A 20570-nucleotide genomic window follows, 5' to 3' on the forward strand; every position below is an offset into this window, starting at 1 on the left:
CAGGGTGGGACAAGGGGGGGAATCAGGGTGGGACAAGGGGGGGGATCAGGGTGGGACAGGGGAGATCAGGGGTGGGACAGGGGGGGGGAAGATGATCTGGAGAGAGAACAGGGGAAGGTGACGTCATGGAGACGCGGTTCTCACTGGTGGTTCGTAGCCCCACCTGCTGGCCGCCTGGTGTATGTGCAGTCCAGGTTGACGATCCCTCTGATTGGGCGGAAGGGGTCACGTGCCGGGCGCTATGTTGGACCCCTGCAGCCTGTGTGAAAGGAGGGTTCGCTGGTGAGTCGGGGAATTGGGAAGTTCGGTCCAGATTGAAGCCAATGAATATGTATGAGGGGACGTCATGAATATGTATGAGGGCGGGGAGCAGCTGCTCTGAGGATCCGCGGTTGTGTTGTTGTGAAGGAGACGCATGAGGTCACATTGGGGTCGAAAGGCCTGGAAATGGGCCCATTAGGGCCAACGGGGGCCCGGCGGGGGCTGGTCACAGGCAGATGGACTGGGGGGGGGGTTGGACACAGGGCCCTGGTGGGGGCTGGTCTCAGGGCAGATGGACTGGGGGGGGGTTGGACACAGGGCCCTGGTGGGGGCTGGGTCACAGGGCAGATGGACTGGGGGGGGGGGGTTTGGACACAGGGCCCTGGTGGGGGCTGGTCACAGGGCAGATGGACTGGGGGGGGGTTTGGACACAGGGCCCTGGTGGGGGCTGGTCACAGGGCAGATGGACTGGGGGGGGGTTTTGGACACAGGGCCCTGGTGGGGGCTGGTCACAGGGCAGATGGACTGGGGGGGGGGTTTGGACACAGGGCCCTGGTGGGGGCTGGTCTCAGGGCAGATGGACTGGGGGGGGGGGTTGGACACAGGGCCCTGGTGGGGGCTGGTCACAGGGCAGATGGACTGGGGGGGGGTTTGGACACAGGGCCCTGGTGGGGGCTGGTCACAGGCAGATGGACTGGGGGGGGGGGTTTGGACACAGGGCCCTGGTGGGGGCTGGTCACAGGGCAGATGGACTGGGGGGGGGGTTTGGACACAGGGCCCTGGGTGGGGGCTGGTCACAGGGCAGATGGACTGGGGGGGTTTGGACACAGGCCCTGGTGGGGGCTGGTCACAGGGCAGATGGACTGGGGGGGGGGGTGTTGGACACAGGGCCCTGGTGGGGGCTGGTCACAGGGCAGATGGACTGGGGGGGGGGGTTTGGACACAGGGCCCTGGTGGGGGGCTGGTCACAGGGCAGATGGACTGGGGGGGGGGGTTTGGACACAGGGCCCTGGTGGGGGCTGGTCACAGGGCAGATGGACTGGGGGGGGGGTGGTTGGACACAGGGCCCTGGTGGGGCTGGTCACAGGGCAGATGGACTGGGGGGGGGTTTGGACACAGGGCCCTGGTGGGGGCTGGTCACAGGGCAGATGGACTGGGGGGGGGGTTTTGGACACAGGGCCCTGGTGGGGGCTGGTCACAGGGCAGATGGACTGGGGGGGGTTTGGACACAGGGCCCTGGTGGGGGCTGGTCACAGGGCAGATGGACTGGGGGGGGGGTTTGGACACAGGGCCCTGGTGGGGGCTGGTCACAGGGCAGATGGACTGGGGGGGGGGGTTTGGACACAGGGCCCTGGTGGGGGGCTGGTCACAGGGCAGATGGACTGGGGGGGGGTTTGGACACAGGGCCCTGGTGGGGGCTGGTCACAGGGCAGATGGACTGGGGGGGGGGGTTTGGACACAGGGCCCTGGTGGGGGCTGGTCACAGGGGCAGATGGACTGGGGGGGGGGGTTTGGACACAGGGCCCTGGTGGGGGCTGGTCACAGGGCAGATGGACTGGGGGGGGGGGTTTGGACACAGGGCCCTGGTGGGGGCTGGTCACAGGGCAGATGACTGGGGGGGGGTTTGGACACAGGGCCCTGGTGGGGGCTGGTCACAGGGCAGATGGACTGGGGGGGGGTTTGGACACAGGGCCCTGGTGGGGGCTGGTCACAGGGCAGATGGACTGGGGGGGGGGTTTGGACACAGGGCCCTGGTGGGGGCTGGTCTCAGGGCAGATGGACTGGGGGGGGGGGGGTTGGACACAGGGCCCTGGTGGGGGCTGGTCACAGGGCAGATGGACTGGGGGTGGGGTTGGGACACAGGGCCCTGGTGGGGGCTGGTCACAGGGCAGATGGACTGGGGGGGGGGTTTCGACACAGGGCCCTGGTGGGGGCTGGTCACAGGCAGATGGGACTGGGGGGGGGTTTGGACACAGGGCCCTGGGGGGGGCTGGTCACAGGGCAGATGGACTGGGGGGGGTTTGGACACAGGGCCCTGGTGGGGGCTGGTCACAGGGCAGATGGACTGGGGGGGGGGGGGGGTTTGGACACAGGGCCCTGGTGGGGCTGGTCACAGGGCAGATGGACTGGGGGGGGGGGGTTTGGACACAGGGCCCCGGTGGGGGCTGGTCACAGGGCAGATGGACTGGGGGGGGTTGGACACAGGGCCCTGGCGGGGGCTGGTCTCAGGGCAGATGGACTGGGGGGGGGGGTTTGGACACAGGGCCCTGGTGGGGGCTGGTCACAGGGCAGATGGACTGGGGGGGGGGGGGTTTGGGACACAGGGCCCTGGTGGGGGCTGGTCACAGGGCAGATGGACTGGGGGGGGGTTGGACACAGGGCCCTGGTGGGGGCTGGTCTCAGGGGCAGATGGACTGGGGGGGGGGGGGGTTGGACACAGGGCCCTGGTGGGGGCTGGTCACAGGGCAGATGGACTGGGGGGGGGTGGTTGGACACAGGGCCCTGGTGGGGCTGGTCACAGGGCAGATGGACTGGGGGGGGGTTGGACACAGGGCCCTGGTGGGGGCTGGTCACAGGGCAGATGGACTGGGGGGGGGGGGGTTTGGACACAGGGCCCCGGTGGGGGCTGGTCTCAGGGGCCCGGCGGGGGCTGGTCTCAGGGCAGATGACTGGGGGGGGGGGTTGGACACAGGGCCCTGGTGGGGGCTGGTCACAGGGGCAGATGGACTGGGGGGGTTTGGACACAGGGCCCCAGTGTGGGCTGGTCTCAGGGCCCGGCGGGTGCTGGTCTCAGGGCAGATGGACTGGGGTGGGTTTGGACACAGGGCCATGGGTGGGGGCTGGTCACAGGGCCCGGTGGGGGCTGGTCGCAGGGCCCGGTGGGGGCTGGTCGCAAGGCCCGGTGGGGGCTGGTCGCAGGGCCCGGCGGGGGGCTGGTCTCAGGGCAGATGGACTGGGGGGGGGTTTGGGACACAGGGCCCTGGTGGGGCTGGTCACAGGGCAGATGGACTGGGGGGGGGTTGGACACAGGGCCCTGGTGGGGGCTGGTCACAGGGCAGATGGACTGGGGGGGGGTTGGACACAGGGCCCTGGCGGGGGCTGGTCTCAGGGCAGATGGACTGGGGGGGGGGGTTTGGACACAGGGCCCTGGTGGGGGCTGGTCACAGGGCAGATGGACTGGGGGGGGGGTTGGACACAGGGCCCTGGTGGGGCTGGTCTCAGGGCAGATGGACTGGGGGGGGGGGGTTGGACACAGGGCCCTGGTGGGGGCTGGTCACAGGGCAGATGGACTGGGGGGGGGTGGTTGGACACAGGGCCCTGGTGGGGGCTGGTCGCAGGGCCCCGGCGGGGGCTGGTCGCAGGGCCCGGCGGGGGCTGGTCGCAGGGCCCCGGCGGGGGCTGGTCGCAGGGCCCCGGCGGGGGCTGGTCGCAGGGCCCGGCGGGGGCTGGTCGCAGGGCCCGGCGGGGGCTGGTCGCAGGGCCCCCGGCGGGGGCTGGTCGCAGGGCCCCGGCGGGGGCTGGTCGCAGGGCCCCGGCGGGGGCTGGTCGCAGGGCCCCGGCGGGGGCTGGTCGCAGGGCCCCGGCGGGGGCTGGTCGCAGGGCCCCGGCTGGGGGCTGGTCGCAGGGCCCCCCGGCGGGGGTTGTCGCAGGGCCCCGGCGGGGGCTGGTCGCAGGGCCCCGGTGGGGGCTGGTCGCAGGGCCCCGGTGGGGGCTGGTCGCAGGGCCCCGGTGGGGGCTGGTCGCAGGGCCCCGGTGGGGTCTGGTCGCAGGGCCCCGGTGGGGGCTGGTCGCAGGGCAGATGGACTGGGAGGGGGGTTTGGACACAGGGCCCCGGTGGGGGCTGGTCACAGGGCAGATGGACTGGGGGGGGGTTTGGACACAGGGCCCTGGTGGGGGCTGGTCACAGGGCAGATGGACTGGGGGGGGGTTGGACACAGGGCCCTGGCGGGGCTGGTCACAGGGCAGATGGACTGGGGGGGGGGTGTTGGACACAGGGCCCTGGCGGGGGCTGGTCACAGGGCAGATGGACTGGGGGGGGGGTTGGGACACAGGGCCCTGGCGGGGGATGGTCTCAGGGCGAGATGGACTGGGGGGGGGGTTTGGACACAGGGCCCCGGTGGGGGCTGGTCACAGGGCAGATGGACTGGGGGGGGGTTGGACACAGGGCCCTGGCGGGGGCTGGTCTCAGGGCAGATGGACTGGGGGGGGGGTTTGGACACAGGGCCCTGGTGGGGGGCTGGTCACAGGGCAGATGGACTGGGGGGGGGGGTTTGGACACAGGGCCCTGGTGGGGGCTGGTCACAGGGCAGATGGACTGGGGGGGGGGTTTGGACACAGGGCCCTGGTGGGGGCTGGTCACAGGGCAGATGGACTGGGGGGGGGTTGGACACAGGGCCCTGGTGGGGGCTGGTCACAGGGCAGATGGACTGGGGGGGGTGGTTGGACACAGGGCCCTGGTGGGGGCTGGTCACAGGGCAGATGGACTGGGGGGGGGGGTTTGGACACAGGGCCCCGGTGGGGGCTGGTCTCAGGGCCCGGCGGGGGCTGGTCTCAGGGCAGATGGACTGGGGGGGGGGTTTGGACACAGGGCCCCGGTGGGGGCTGGTCACAGGGCAGATGGACTGGGGGGGGGGGTTGGACACAGGGCCCTGGTGGGGGCTGGTCACAGGGCAGGTGGACTGGGGGGGGGTTTGGACACAGGGCCCTGGTGGGGGCTGGTCACAGGGCAGATGGACTGGGGGGGGGTTTTGGACACAGGGCCCTGGTGGGGGCTGGTCACAGGGCAGATGGACTGGGGGGGGGGGTTGGACACAGGGCCCTGGCGGGGGCTGGTCTCAGGGCAGATGGACTGGGGGGGGGGGTTTGGACACAGGGCCCTGGTGGGGGCTGGTCACAGGGCAGATGGACTGGGGGGGGGGGTTGGACACAGGGCCCTGGTGGGGGCTGGTCACAGGGCAGATGGACTGGGGGGGGGGTTTGGACACAGGGCCCTGGTGGGGGCTGGTCACAGGGCAGATGGACTGGTGGGGGGGGGTTTGGATGAAGGGCCCCGGTGGGGGCTGGTCTCAGGGCCCGGCGGGGGCTGGTCTCAGGGCAGATGGACTGGGGGGGGGGTTGGACACAGGGCCCTGGTGGGGGCTGGTCACAGGGCAGATGGACTGGGGGGGGTTTGGACACAGGGCCCCAGTGTGGGCTGGTCTCAGGGCCCGGCGGGGGCTGGTCTCAGGGCAGATGGACTGGGGGGGGTTTGGACACAGGGCCCTGGTGGGGGCTGGTCACAGGGCCCGGTGGGAGCTGGTCGCAGGGCCCGGTGGGGGCTGGTCGCAGGGCCCGGTGGGGGCTGGTCGCAGGGCCCGGCGGGGGCTGGTCTCAGGGCAGATGGACTGGGGGGGGGGGTTTTGGACACAGGGCCCTGGTGGGGGCTGGTCACAGGGCAGATGGACTGGGGGGGGGTTGGACACAGGGCCCTGGTGGGGGCTGGTCTCAGGGCAGATGGACTGGGGGGGGGGGGGTTGGACACAGGGCCCTGGTGGGGGCTGGTCACAGGGCAGATGGACTGGGGGGGGGTGGTTGGACACAGGGCCCTGGTGGGGGCTGGTCACAGGGCAGATGGACTGGGGGGGGGTTGGACACGGCCCTGGCGGGGGCTGGTCTCAGGGCAGATGGACTGGGGGGGGGGGTTTGGACACAGGGCCCTGGTGGGGGCTGGTCACAGGGCAGATGGACTGGGGGGGGTTGGACACAGGGCCCTGGTGGGGGCTGGTCTCAGGGCAGATGGACTGGGGGGGGGGGGGGTTGGACACAGGGCCCTGGTGGGGGCTGGTCACAGGGCAGATGGACTGGGGGGGGTGGTTGGACACAGGGCCCTGGTGGGGGCTGGTCACAGGGCCCCGGTGGGGGCTGGTCTCAGGGCCCCGGCGGGGGCTGGTCGCAGGGCCCCGGTGGGGGCTGGTCTCAGGGCCCCGGCGGGGGCTGGTCGCAGGGCCCCGGCGGGGGCTGGTCGCAGGGCCCCGGCGGGGGCTGGTCGCAGGGCCCCGGCGGGGGTCTGGTCGCAGGGCCCGGCGGGGGCTGGTCGCAGGGCCCCGGTGGGGGCTGGTCGCAGGGCCCCGGCGGGGGCTGGTCGCAGGGCCCGGCGGGGGCTGGTCGCAGGGCCCCGGCGGGGGCTGGTCGCAGGGCCCCGGCGGGGGCTGGTCGCAGGGCCCCGGCGGGGGCTGGTCGCAGGGCCCCGGCGGGGGCTGGTCGCAGGGCCCCGGCGGGGGCTGGTCGCAGGGCCCCGGTGGGGGCTGGTCGCAGGGCCCCGGTGGGGGCTGGTCGCAGGGCCCCGGCGGGGGCTGGTCGCAGGGCCCCGGCGGGGGCTGGTCGCAGGGCCCCGGTGGGGGCTGGTCGCAGGGCCCCGGTGGGGGCTGGTCGCAGGGCCCCGGTGGGGGCTGGTCGCAGGGCCCCGGTGGGGGCTGGTCGCAGGGCCCCGGTGGGGGCTGGTCGCAGGGCAGATGGACTGGGGGGGGGGTTTGGACACAGGGCCCCGGTGGGGGCTGGTCACAGGGCAGATGGACTGGGGGGGGTGGTTGGACACAGGGCCCTGGTGGGGGCTGGTCACAGGGCAGATGGACTGGGGGGGGGTTGGACACAGGGCCCTGGCGGGGGCTGGTCACAGGGCAGATGGACTGGGGGGGGGGGTTGGACACAGGGCCCTGGCGGGGGCTGGTCACAGGGCTGATGGACTGAGGGGGGGTTGGACACAGGGCCCTGGCGGGGGCTGGTCTCAGGGCAGATGGACTGGGGGGGGGGTTTGGACACAGGGCCCCGGTGGGGGCTGGTCACAGGGCAGATGGACTGGGGGGGGGTTGGACACAGGGCCCTGGCGGGGGCTGGTCTCAGGGCAGATGGACTGGGGGGGGGGGTTTGGACACAGGGCCCCGGTGGGGGCTGGTCACAGGGCAGATGGACTGGGGGGGGGTTGGACACAGGGCCCTGGTGGGGGCTGGTCACAGGGCAGATGGACTGGGGGGGGGTTGGACACAGGGCCCTGGTGGGGGCTGGTCTCAGGGCAGATGGACTGGGGGGGGGGGGTTGGACACAGGGCCCTGGTGGGGGCTGGTCACAGGGCAGATGGGGGGGGTTGGACACAGGGCCCCGGTGGGGGCTGGTCACAGGGCAGATGGACTGGGGGGGGGTTGGACACAGGGCCCTGGTGGGGGCTGGTCACAGGGCAGATGGACTGGGGTGGGGTTGGACACAGGGCCCTGGCGGGGGCTGGTCTCAGGGCAGATGGACTGGGGGGGGGGTTTGGACACAGGGCCCCGGTGGGGGCTGGTCACAGGGCAGATGGACTGGGGGGGGGGTTGGACACAGGGCCCTGGTGGGGGCTGGTCACAGGGCAGATGGACTGGGGGGGGGTGGTTGGACACAGGGCCCTGGTGGGGGCTGGTCACAGGGCAGATGGACTGGGGGGGGTTGGACACAGGGCCCTGGTGGGGGCTGGTCTCAGGGCAGATGGACTGGGGGGGGGGGGGTTGGACACAGGGCCCTGGTGGGGGCTGGTCACAGGGCAGATGGACTGGGGGGGGTGGTTGGACACAGGGCCCTGGTGGGGGCTGGTCACAGGGCAGATGGACTGGGGGGGGGGGTTGGACACAGGGCCCCGGTGGGGGCTGGTCTCAGGGCCCGGCGGGGGCTGGTCTCAGGGCAGATGGAGTGGGGGGGGGGGGTTGGACACAGGGCCCTGGTGGGGGCTGGTCACAGGGCAGATGGACTGGGGGGGGTTTGGACACAGGGCCCCGGTTGGGGGCTGGTCTCAGGGCCCGGCGGGGGCTGGTCTAAGGGCAGATGGACTGGGGGGGGGTTTGGACACAGGGCCCTGGTGGGGGCTGGTCACAGGGCCCGGTGGGGGCTGGTCGCAGGGCCCGGTGGGAGCTGGTCGCAGGGCCCGGTGGGGGCTGGTCGCAGGGCCCGGCGGGGGCTGGTCTCAGGGCAGATGGACTGGGGGGGGGGGTTTGGACACAGGGCCCTGGTGGGGGCTGGTCACAGGGCAGATGGACTGGGGGGGGGTTGGACACAGGGCCCTGGTGGGGGCTGGTCACAGGGCAGATGGACTGGGGGGGGGTTGGACACAGGGCCCTGGCGGGGGCTGGTCTCAGGGCAGATGGACTGGGGGGGGGGTTTGGACACAGGGCCCTGGTGGGGGCTGGTCACAGGGCAGATGGACTGGGGGGGGGGGTTGGACACAGGGCCCTGGTGGGGGCTGGTCTCAGGGCAGATGGACTGGGGGGGGGGGGTTTGGACACAGGGCCCTGGTGGGGGCTGGTCACAGGGCAGATGGACTGGGGGGGGGTGGTTGGACACAGGGCCCTGGTGGGGCTGGTCACAGGGCAGATGGACTGGGGGGGGGTTGGACACAGGGCCCTGGTGGGGGCTGGTCACAGGGCAGATGGACTGGGGGGGGGGGGTTTGGACACAGGGCCCTGGTGGGGGCTGGTCTCAGGGCAGATGGACTGGGGGGGGGGGGTTGGACACAGGGCCCTGGTGGGGGCTGGTCACAGGGCAGATGGACTGGGGGGGGGTGGTTGGACACAGGGCCCTGGTGGGGGCTGGTCACAGGGCAGATGGACTGGGGGGGGGGTTTGGACACAGGGCCCTGGTGGGGGCTGGTCACAGGTGGGTGTTGTCCACAGGTCCCCAAACTGAGAAAGGAGATTTCTGAATAGAATGAACGTGTTTACAATGGGGCCTGGAAGGGACACGGTTTGTATGTGTGGTTGGTGGTGGGTGGGGGGGGGGGGGGGGGGGGGCGTGGGGTGTGTGGTGGTGTGGTGGGACTGCATTAGTATCCACTTTCCTGTCTTGTTCTGTAGCTGGGGAGCTGATAAGGATCTCCTTATCTGGGGGAGATCGGAGAGAATTTTAAGTGATATGAGCACTTTGCAAAGACTTTAATAGTTTGTTTCTGCAGCTTTATTCATGTTTATTTTGGAGCAACTTCAGGTCCAATTTAACATTTGGCACACTTGACAGGATCCCAAGATCAAGTTTTGGCTGAATGAATGGCTGGGCCAGTGTTGGAGCAACAGATGGAGATAGGTCCCCCAGTGTAATCTCCCACCGTCGATCCCCGTTGGTCCAGTCCCTTGCCTGATGTTGACCGGATTGCCTTGACAGGATCCACAAAAGGACCTGCAGAAAGGAATACGGATTGCATGAGGTTAGTGTGTTTTAATTGGGCAGTGAATTCAGGATATTGAGTCAGTTGAGCTCAACTCAGTCTATTTGGGAATCGGGCAGCGAGCTGCATGACTCTGTCTATTGTCAGTGGGAAGGATTGGTCAGAGAGTCTGGTTGAACTCAGTCTATTGGGAATTAGCCTGCAAGTCAGGGCTCTCAGCCTGCTGTGTGTGGAATTCATCATTGAGACAGGGGACTGTCCATTAGGGGTGGGGAATTGCCCACGAGTCAGGGGCCTCCGTCTTTTGGGGATTGGGGAATTGGCCCACGAGTCAGGGGCCTCCGTCTTTTGGGGATTGGGGAATTGGCCCACGAGTCAGGGGCCTCCGTCTTTTGGGGATTGGGGAATTGGACTGAGACAGGGGACTCAGTCTATTAGGGGTGGGCAATTGGCCCACGAGTCAGGGGCCTCCGTCTTTTGGGGATTGGGGAATTGGCCCACGAGTCAGGGGCCTCCGTCTTTTGGGGATTGGGGAATTGGACTGAGACAGGGGACTCAGTCTATTAGGGGTGGGCAATTGGCCCACGAGTCAGGGGCCTCCGTCTTTTGGGGATTGGGGAATTGGACTGAGACAGGGGACTCAGTCTATTAGGGGTGGGCAATTGGCCCACGAGTCAGGGGCCTCCGTCTTTTGGGGATTGGGGAATTGGACTGAGACAGGGGACTCAGTCTATTGGGGGTGGGGAATTGGACAGTGAGTCAGGGGACTGTCTATTAGGGGTGGGGAATTGGCCCACGAGTCAGGGGCCTCCGTCTTTTGGGAAATGGGGAATTAGACTGAGACAGGGGACTCAGTCTATTGGGGGTGGGGAATTGGACAGTGTGTCAGGGTCTGTCTATTGGGGGTGGGGAATTGAACAGAGATTCGGGACTCAGACTATTTGGGGATTTGAACTGAGGACTCGGTCTATTCAGAGTGGGGATAACTGGCCAGTCGGTGTCGTGCAGTTATTAGATTAAAGAGGAGAAGGTCCAAATCCAGATCTGGAGAATCCAGAGAAGTAATGTGTGATCAGGAGACAGAGAAACCAGAGACAAGATTAAGGACAGCGCTGACTAACTGGGTGAAGAAGTATGGCCTGTGTTTGGGCGGGGGGGATGGGGAAATAAGCCATTTGAGCTTGTTGACAAAGTGGAAAAATCTGGAAAGGAAAAGCACAAGAAAGGTCCTGTCCATGCTGGCAGGATCTCTTGGTTCTCTTTCAGGTTCCCCTGTCCCTTCACAATCTTTCTTGGATTGCAGAGGATTTGGTTTGTTTGGAAGAGTGGGCTGAAAGATGGCAGATGGAATTTAATGAAGACAAGTGTGAGGTGTTGCATTTCAGAAAAAATAATCAAAATGGGACACAGAACGGGCTAACTGCTACTTTCCTGTATCTGGACAATGTCACCATCTGCGGCAATGACACGAAGGATCAAGATGTCAACCTTGAGAAATTTGTTCAGACTGCAACTCAGCTGCACTTGACCTACAATTTCGACAAGAGTGTCTTCCGGACCACTCGGCTCGCAATTCTGGGTTGTGTGGTGGAGAACAGGGTGGTGATGCCAACCCTGACCGCATCCATCCCTTCATGGACCCCACCCCCACTCCCTCCCCCTCCCCACCACACCCAGAAGGCACTCAGACGCTGCCTGGGTTTTTTCTCTTACTATGCCCAATGGGTTCCACACTATGCCGACAAGGCACGGCCACTCATCAAGACCACCTCCTTCCCCCGTCAACCGAAGTCAGAGCAACCTTCGACTGCATCAAATCGGACATCGCTGCTGCAACGCTGCACGCCATCGACAAGTCCATTACGTTCCAAGTCGAAAGCGATGCGTCTGACTTTGCACTGGCAGCCACTTTGAACCAGGCCGGTCGGCTGGTAACCTTCTTCTCCAGAACCCTCCAGGGTCCTGAGAGCTGACACTCCTCTGTCGAGAAGGAGGCCCAGGCGATAGTCGAGGCAGTACGTCATTGGAGACACTACCTCACTGGCAGGCACTTTACGCTGCTGACTGACCAACGTGTGGTCTCCTTCATGTTTAGCAATACCCAGTGAGGTAAGATCAAGAATGACAAAATCACCAGGTGGAGAATCGAGCTCTCCACCTTTAATTATGACCTACTGTATCGGCCAGGTAACCTCAATGATCCGCCAGGTGCGCTCTCCAGGGGGACTTGCGCCAACATGCACTGGACAGGCTGCAGAAACTCCACGAGGAGCTCTGTCATCCAGGGGTCACTCACTTGGTTTGCGCACTTTGTCAAATCTCGCAACCTGCCCTACACGGTCGAGGAGATTCGCTCCATGACCCAAGTCCCGAGAACACCCACGTCATCAAAGCCACTCGCCCCTTTGAGCGTCTCAGCATAGACTTCAAGGGGCCCCTACCATCGACCAACCATAACACCTACATCCTTACAGCCATCGACAAGTACTCCCGCTTCCCGTTTGCTGTGCCCTGCTCGGACATGACTGCCTCCTCAATTATAGAGGCCCTGCACAGCATCTTCGCCATCTTCGGGTACCCCAATTTCATCCACAGTGAAAGGGGGTCCTCGTTTATGAGCGCAGAACTGCGGCAGTACCTTCTGGAGCGTGGTATTGCTTCAAGCAGGACCACCAGCTATAACCCACGCGGTAATGTGCAAGTCAAAAGAGAGAATGCCACCGTCTGGAAAGTGGTTACGCTTGCCCTCTGGTCCAAAGGTCTCCCCACCTCTCGCTGGCAGGATGTGCTCACTAGATCCCTACACTCCATCCACTCTTTCCTATGCACCGCGACCAATGCCCGCCCCTCCCCCCCCAATGTAAGGATGTTCTCTTTCTCGAGAAAATCCGAGTCAAGTAACGACCATAGCGGCATAGCTCACGTTCCCGGTCCAGTCCTTTTACGACGTCACGTTCAGTACTCCTTGGTTGACCGAGTAATGCGAACCTGCATTATGCCTACATTGAGTACCCGGACGGACGGGAGGACACAGGCTCGGTAAGGGACCTAGCCCAAGCTGGATCAGACGCAGCAGTGCCTTTAACCCAACCTCCCACTATTCCTTCTCCCCCAGGCCATGTGCTTGAACAGAGGGACCAGCACCACCCCACCAACTCAGGCCAGACTGTTGACAACACCGTTGGGGAATTGAGCAAAGCAGTGGCCGCACCCGGTGACCCGACTCCGGTGACCCCACTCCCGGCGCCACGGCGGTCACGCCGGATGGTCAGGCCCCTGATCGGTACAGCCCTTATCCTCCATCCACCCTGGTGTCGGTTCTCAAAGAAGGGGTGAATGTGATCGTACAGATTCTATCACCAATGTGTCTATGTACAGATGGTCGTGTAGGATGACTGTGATTGGCTGAGAGCGTAGCCACACCTACTGGCAAGTCTTAAAGGATTGCTCCTAGCCAGACCAGATCATTCTGGACTGGTCGACCTACTTGTGATCTGCTCCAGTCGTTTAGTTAATAAAAGCCTTGGTTTGGATCAACAAGTCTTGGTTCTTTCGACGCGCACTACTAACTATACATCATTTTATATATAAGTGAAATTCATTGCTTTTACAGCCAGTTTTGCCAGTTTTGAAACATTTGATGGGGGTGTGGTCTAAATGGAATAAATTAATAGGATGGAAAGGAAAATTTTCAGTTAAGACATCATTATATCAGAATCAGATAATTTCATTTTCAATGAATGATCCTTTTTTGAAGGATTGGGAGTTAAAAGGAGTAGTATTAGTGGAGGATTGTTTTGAAGTATGTTCATTTCTTTCATTTAATAGACTTAGAGAGTCTATTTGGCGTATTACCAAATACTTTTTGTTTATTATCAAGTACGAGATTTTTTAAAGGATATTTTTGGTAGGGAGTTAAACGAAATTTGAAAGATTTAGTTATTGATAAGGGTTGTAAGGGTTTTGTTTCAGGAATTTATTGGTTATTACAGGAAAAGATGAAAAAGGTAGATATATTTAAAATAAAAAATAAATGGGAGAAGGACTTATCTATTCCTATTTCTGAGGAAGTGTGGTTGGAAATGTGTTTGAATAGTGTTAAGAAATTAATTAATGTACGATATAGTTTAGTAAATTATTTTTTGCATCAATTATATTTAACTCCTGAAAAATTGAAAAAATAGGTGTTCAGATAATCAGATTTGTGTTTCCAGTGTGATGATCAGATAGGTACTTTTTTACATTCGGTGTGAGATTTTATAAAGATTAAGCCTTTTTGGGAAAAAGTTATTAAATTTTGATGAGATTTATTTAAAATAGATTTATATGTTGACCCTTGGGTATGTTTATTGGGGATATATGAATACAATTACAGCAAATTTACATTTGGAGAAATCTCATATTGCATTTATACGTTGAGGATTGGCGGTTGCTCGAAAATGTGTAGTATAATGGATAAATATTTTGGAAGAATTTGATAAGATTTAGAGTAGGTTACATACGTACACACATTTTAAAAACGATCTTATTTGAAAGACTGAAGAAATACTGAAGATCTCTGGAGAATGTAAGCACATTTCACAAAGTAGGTGCTAATTGAACTGACATCATAAAATGAATGACCATTGTTTGGAACTAGAGACAGGCTGGCTACACATACCTTTCTGCAGGGTGCTTACTGGAAGGTCACTCCTGGGTTTTGTTCATCTAAGACAACAACTTGAACAGAAGGATAACCCTTGTTGTTTGCTGAAGAAGGTGGGGGTTTTGCAGGTGAGTGAGTCACATGGGTTTGCTGGAAGTTTCAGTTGGAGAGAGAGAAGGGAAGCTCTCCCAGCTAGTGTGTGTGACACTAAAGAAGCTGAACAGTGCAAGCCAGGAAGAGCTGGTTGGAAACAAAGTTCCAAAGCAGTGGAAGGCTGGAAGTGCGATCTGTCTGATGTTTCTCTTGGAATAAGAGGAATGGAACTCTGTGGTAGCTTGAAGAAAGAAGTTAGGGTTAGGGTTCATTGAGGTGACTAATGATGGTACCTCAGTTGTGGAAATCCTGGAACAACAAGTGTCTCTGCAAACACTACAAGAACCTTCCTGAGTGGTAACCATTTATCTTTCAAGCACCAAAACCTGATGAACTTTATACATGTTGAATTCTGTGCACAGTCTAAGAATTGCCTGCAACCAGAGAACTTGGAATAAGGAGAAGTGAGATTGAAATTGTGAATCTGTGAACCAAAGAATTTTTCTTAAATTTACACACACATTACATACACGTGTGCTTAGAATTAGAAGGGGGTTAATTTGGGTTAGTTAAGTATAGAGTTAAGTTAAAGTTTGATTCTATTTTTCATGTTTAAAGTTGATTAAAAATAACTTTTGTTTTAAAAACCACTTGTCTTGGTGAATGTCTATTGCTGCTGGGTTTTGAGGTCCTGTGGGCTCGAAACAGTAGCTGTAACTTGGAAAAATGATGTTGATTTGGGTATACAGAGATGGCACAATGAAATTCAATCATGTATTTATTTGGAGAAGATGACCTATAATTTGCGGAACAATCATTCTTTCTTTGTTGAACTGTGGAGGTTATATTTGAAATGTCTGGGTTTAGAGGTTAAATAATGGCTTTATATGTGATGGAAGATGTTATTAACAGCCTGTTAATAAGCTCCAAAGGGGGGAGGTGGGGAGGGGGGTGGGGAATATTGTTTTAGTTTATATTGTTTTTTTTTGATTTTGTAAAAATTTTAAATAAAGAAGCCTTGTGGGAGCTGGGCTTCATTAATGGGGGGATTGAGTTCAGGAGTAGCGGGATCATGTGGCAACTCTACAAATCTCTGGTGAGACCACACTTAGAGTATTGCGTTCAGTTCTGGTCACCTCATTACAGGAAGGATGTGGAAGCTGTGGAGAAGGGGCAGAGGAGATTTACCAGGATATTGCCTGGATTGGGAAACCAGTCTTATGAGGCAAGTTTAGCAGAGCTGGGACTTTTCACTTTGGAGCATAGAAGGATGAGAGGAGACTTGATAGAGGTCGACAAGATTATAAGAGGCGTCAATAGGGTGGATGGACAGCACCTGTTTCCCAGGGCAGGTCCAGCAAACACCAGAGGACATGTGTACAAAGTGAAGGGAGGGACACTTAGGGGAGACATCAGGAGTAATTTGTTTTTATACAGAGTTGATGACGCCTGGAATGCCTTCCCAGGGATGATGGCGAGGCTGAAACATTGAGGCCAATTAAGAGACTCTTAGAAAGGAATATGGATGAAAGGAAAACAGAGGATTACAGGGTAGGAAGGTTTTAATACCTTTTTTTGGAAGGAATGTATGGGCCAGCACAACATTGAGGGCCAAAGGGTCTCTACTGTTCTACGTGGTGATCCTCCTCACAGTTTGTCAAGTTACTGGCTACATCTCCGGGGTGTGTCGTCCTGGAACTCTGGCTGCGGAGAATACCTTGCTCCCTCTCACTCCACCATCTTGTCTTCACAGGGTTAAGAAAGTGGCGCGTTTCCAGACCGGAAGCTTCAGACAACGCCACGTTGAGTCTGACCCTCCAACTGGACTCCTTGGGACCGTAGTATCAGCCAGATTTCTCAGTGGATTAGAAACGCGGAGAATCCCTATACCTGTTGAGTTTGTTAACTGGACTTCAGCCAATTGGCAGACATGGAGGGTCAGGTGACCAGTGATACAGCACATAAAACATTCCTAAGTGAGGTGTGTGGTGAGGAGGGGCTTCCTGTGGACGTATTGGAATCGCATCCCTGCGCTCACCCTGGGGAGAGACTGTTCCCCTGTTCCGAGTGTGGGGACGTATTCGCCAGCTCTGACGCACTGCTGCAACACCACTGTATCCCCACTAGGGGGAGCCCACTCCCCTCCTCTGACTGTGGGAAGAGCTTTCAAACCTCCAAGGACCTGGAGGAGCACGGATGTGTTTCCCCTGGGGAGGGTCCATTCACCTGCCGCGTGTGTGGGAAGGGGTGTGTTCCTCCTGGGGAGGGTCTGTTCACCTGCCGCATGTGTGCAAAGAGTTTCGCCCAGTCCTCCAGCCTCCTGCAGTATGAGAGAATTCAAACTAGGGAGAGACCCTTTAAATGCAGTGTGTGCGGGAAGAGGTTCTCTAACTCCTTTCATCTGCTGAGGCACCACAGAGTTCACACTGGGGAAAAACCGTTCACCTGCTCCCTGTGTGGGAAGGGGTTCACTCGATCCAACAATCTACAGGTACACCAGCGGGTTCACACCGGGGAGAAACCATTCACCTGCTCCTTGTGTGGGAAGGGGTTCACTCGATCCAACAATCTACAGGTACACCAGCGGGTTCACACCGGGGAGAAACCATTCACCTGCTCCTTGTGTGGGAAGGGGTTCTCTCACTCCTCCAGCCTGCAGAAGCACCTGATAATTCACTCTGGGGAGAAACCATTCACCTGCTCCCTGTGCGGGAAGGGATTCTCTCGATCCCCCGAACTGCAGGCACACCAGAGTGTTCACACTGGGGAGAAACCATTCACCTGCTCCCTATGCAGGAAGGGGTTCTCTCGATCCTCCTCCCTGCTGAAGCACCAGTTAGTTCACACCAGAGAGAGAACATTCACCTGCTCCCTGTGCGGGAAGGGGTTCTCTCAGTCCTCCAACCTGCAGACACACCAGAGAATTCACACCGGAGAGAAACCATTCACCTGCTCCCTATGCAGGAAGGGGTTCTCTCGATCCTCCTCCCTGCTGAAGCACCAGATAGTTCACACCAGAGAGAGACCATTCACCTGCTCCCTGTGCGGGAAGGGGTTCTCTCAGTCCGAATCCCTGATGAGACACCAGAGTGTTCACACCGGGGAGAAACCATTCACCTGCTCCCTGTGTGGGAAGGAGTTCTCTCAATTACCTGACCTGCAGGTTCACCAGCGGGTTCACACTGGGGAGAAACCATTCACCTGCTCCCTGTGCGGGAAGGGGTTCTCTCACTCCTCCAACCTGCTGAGGCACCAGAGAGTTCACACTGGGGAGAAATCGTTCACCTGCTTCCTGTGCGGGAAGGGGTTCTCCCAGTCATCCAACCTGCTACTACACCAGAGAATTCACACTGGGGAGAAACCATTCACCTCCTCGCTGTGCGGGAAGGGGTTCTCTCAGGCCTCCAACCTGCAGAAGCACCAAAGTGTTCACACTGGGGAGAAACCATTCACCTGCTCCCTATGCAGGAAGGGGTTTTCTCGATCCACCTCCCTGCTGAAGCACCAGATAGTTCACACCAGAGAGAGACCATTCACCTGCTCCCTGTGCGGGAAGGGGTTCTCTCAGTCCTCCAACCTGAAAAGACACCAGAGAATTCACACCGGAGAGAAGCCATTCACCTGCTCCCTGTGTGGGAAGGGGTTCTCTCGATCCTCCTCCCTGCTGAAGCACCAGATAGTTCACACCAGAGAGAGACCATTCACCTGCTCCCTGTGCGGGAAGGGGTTCTCTCTGTCCGAATCCCTGATGAGACACCAGAGCGTTCACACCGGGGAGAAACCATTCACCTGCTCCCTGTGTGGGAAGGGGTTCTCTCGATTATTTGACCTGCAGGTTCACCAGCGGGTTCACACTGGGGAGAAACCATTTACCTGCTCCCTGTGCGGGAAGGGGTTCTCTTACTCCTCCAACCTGTTGAAGCACCAGAGAGTTCACACTGGGGAGAAACGTTCACCTGCTCCCTGTGCGGGAAGGGGTTCTCCCAGTCATCCAACCTGCTAGAACACCGGAGAATTCACACTGGGGAGAAACCATTCACCTGCTCCCTGTGCGGGAAGGGGTTCACTCGATCCTCTGAACTGCAGGTACACCAACGGGTTCACACTGGGGTTCAACTGTTCACCTGCTCGCTGTGCAGGAAGGGTGTCTCTCAGGCCTCCAACCTGCAGAGGCACCAGAGAATTCAGACTGGGGAGAAACCGTTCACCTGTTCCCTGTGCAGGAAGGGGTTTTCTCAGCTCTCCAGACTGCAGGTTCACCAGAGGGTTCACACAGGAAGAAACTGCAGTGAAGGAAGGGGTTCTCTCACTCCTCCACCCTGCAGAAACACCAGTCAGTTCACACTGAGGAGAAACCCTTCACTTGCTTCCTCTGTGGGATTGGATTCACTCAATCCACCAACCTGTGGAGTCACCTGGGAGGTCATACCAGGGAGAGGCCATTCTCTCCCAGCAAGTACAGAAAGGGATTCACCGAATGCTCCTCTGCAGTCCCACTGTTGATTTTCATTCAGGGAGAGACTGTTCACTTTCTCCCTGTGTGGGGAAGAGTTCACTCAGCCCTCTGGTTTGTGGCTCGGTGTTTGTGTCGAAATCATAAACCAGATTGTTGGGGGCGTGGCAAGATGGCGTAAGGAACAGACGTGCCTTCCAGTCCTCTCCTGTCTCTAACTTATTGTTTTATCTTTAAGTGCCTGTTAAAACTTTTTAAAAAGTTTATAAATAATATGAGGTGTTGAATTAATACCTAATGGTACATTTGTTTAAAAAAAAGTAAAAGGAAACATCAATAGATTGTTAAAAAAATTACATTTTCCGAAATTATCTGAGCCTACTTGTTTTCAAAAAGCCAGGACTCAGCGTGGAATGGATCCAGGAGAAGAAGTGCAGGATTTGGCATTGGAACTCCGCTCTGTATCGGTAGGGCTCTCTGAAGGTCACTCTCAGCAGCCTTTAGAACAAAGGGCTGGCCGGGTGCCAGTATTTCAAACAACATCCACTGTGAGTGCTGTTACTGAGACTTGGACTGTTGAATTAGCTGGGGTGCCACCAGCTGGAGAGTTAGAGAGCTGTCATTTGACTGCTACAGTGGTGGCGCTGTGAAGTGCACCACCAGTTACAAAGGCTCTTTCAGATACTGACGTAACGAAGCTTTTAAAGGAGGTTTGGATCAAAGATAACCCTGACCATCAGCCTCCTGACACTTCTGGGGGGTCTGTGGCAGGGGTTTTTACACGGGTCAAACTGCAAGAAAAGCTACTAAATTAAAGGAAGGGACAGAAGGTCCTCTGATTCCACAAGAACAGCAGGATCCCACCATGTCTGGATCTACTGATGTTGATATACTTTTCAAGAGTCTTGAACATAAAATATTTTCTTCAATGATGCATTTAGGTGATTCTGTGAACAATTTTATTTCTAAGATTAATGCACTGGTGGATGTTAATACTCAACAGATGGCTGATTATGGAGCTTTTAAATCCGAAACTATTGAAAGACTTGAGATGTGTGATCAAGGATTATCTGATGTACAAGATCAATTGCAAGATGTGAATAAAACAATTGAAACGTTACAGATTCAGAATAAATATTTCGCAAAAAAGGTTGATTATTTGGAGAACCAATCCAGACGGAATAATGTGAAAATTGTCGGCTTGCCAGAAGGCATAGAAGGGCCAGATCCAAGAAAAATTTTCACTGAATGGATTCCACAAGTGTTGGGACAAGATAAGTTTCCTGAAGGTTTAATATTGGAACGGGCTCACAGAGCTTTGAGAAGGAGACTTTTTTCAGGACAGAATCCAAGTCCTGTTCTGGTTCGCTGTTTAAATTACTGTGATAGAGAGACTATTTTACGTATGGCTATTAGAAATGCACAGCAAAGCAGATCTCCTATGATGGTTCAGAGTAATCGTGTTTTCTTCTATCCGGATTTGAGTCAGGAAATTATGTTTCAACGACGTGAATTTAATTCTGTGAAAGAATTGCTCTGGAAAAAAGGATATAAGGCAACATTTAGGTACCCTGTGGTACTGAAGATTTTTCAGGATGGATATCAACCAAAGTTCTTTGATAATCCTAAAGAAGCTATGGATTTTGCTCAGTCTTTACCAATTATGCAATTCCAGGAACGACGTAGTCCTCCACGGTTTCCAAAGAGGGCAGAGCTGCAAGAAGGGAATCAGATTTCTAGTAGAAATGGAAGAAACGGTGGTCGCAATGGCAAAGTTGATTAAAAAATTTAAAAAAATTTATTATTTTTTGTTGAGAAGATTTCAAATAGTGATGGGAGTTGGGAGAGGGAACTGGGTGGGCACCAATTTCCAGAAGTCATCAGCTGCGTGTGAGTTATCTCACACCCAATATTTTGGGGGAGTTACCGCATTAGGCGGTTTAAACATGAGGAGGTAA

General features: G+C 58.4%; 2 protein-coding genes and 1 pseudogene across 8 annotated transcripts in view; 1 reads left to right on the top strand and 2 right to left on the bottom strand.

Annotated features, from left to right (window-relative positions):
- Positions 1 to 344: 344 nt before the first annotated feature.
- LOC138762395 (nascent polypeptide-associated complex subunit alpha, muscle-specific form-like) lies at positions 345 to 9083 on the bottom strand. The gene is made up of 16 exons (XM_069936182.1): positions 9079 to 9083; positions 8114 to 8409; positions 7896 to 7994; positions 7390 to 7572; positions 6915 to 7208; positions 6090 to 6814; positions 5518 to 5704; positions 5247 to 5420; positions 5018 to 5148; positions 4710 to 4883; positions 4310 to 4460; positions 3540 to 4102; positions 3110 to 3493; positions 2870 to 3065; positions 2409 to 2538; positions 345 to 558 (listed from the first exon to the last, which is right to left on the bottom strand). The coding sequence occupies exons 1-16, from the start codon at positions 9081 to 9083 to the stop codon at positions 345 to 347; spliced, it is 3906 nt and encodes a 1301-aa protein (XP_069792283.1).
- Positions 9084 to 9156: 73 nt separating this feature from the next.
- LOC138752015 (zinc finger protein 271-like) lies at positions 9157 to 18991 on the top strand (annotated as a pseudogene).
- Positions 9191 to 20570, bottom strand: part of LOC138752017 (zinc finger protein 850-like) — a 100243-nt gene continuing 88863 nt past the window's right edge. For 6 of the 7 annotated variants that reach the window (XM_069915181.1, XM_069915175.1, XM_069915174.1 and 3 more), the window contains one exon: positions 9191 to 9432. In XM_069915181.1, the coding sequence (XP_069771282.1) occupies positions 9284 to 9432 (149 nt within the window). In that variant the 3' untranslated portion in view covers positions 9191 to 9283. The remainder of the gene's footprint in view (positions 9433 to 20570) is intronic. The other variant, XR_011350313.1, reaches the window with a different exon arrangement.

This window comes from Narcine bancroftii, chromosome 1 (assembly GCF_036971445.1).
Source record: "Narcine bancroftii isolate sNarBan1 chromosome 1, sNarBan1.hap1, whole genome shotgun sequence".
Lineage (NCBI taxonomy): Eukaryota > Metazoa > Chordata > Chondrichthyes > Torpediniformes > Narcinidae > Narcine > Narcine bancroftii.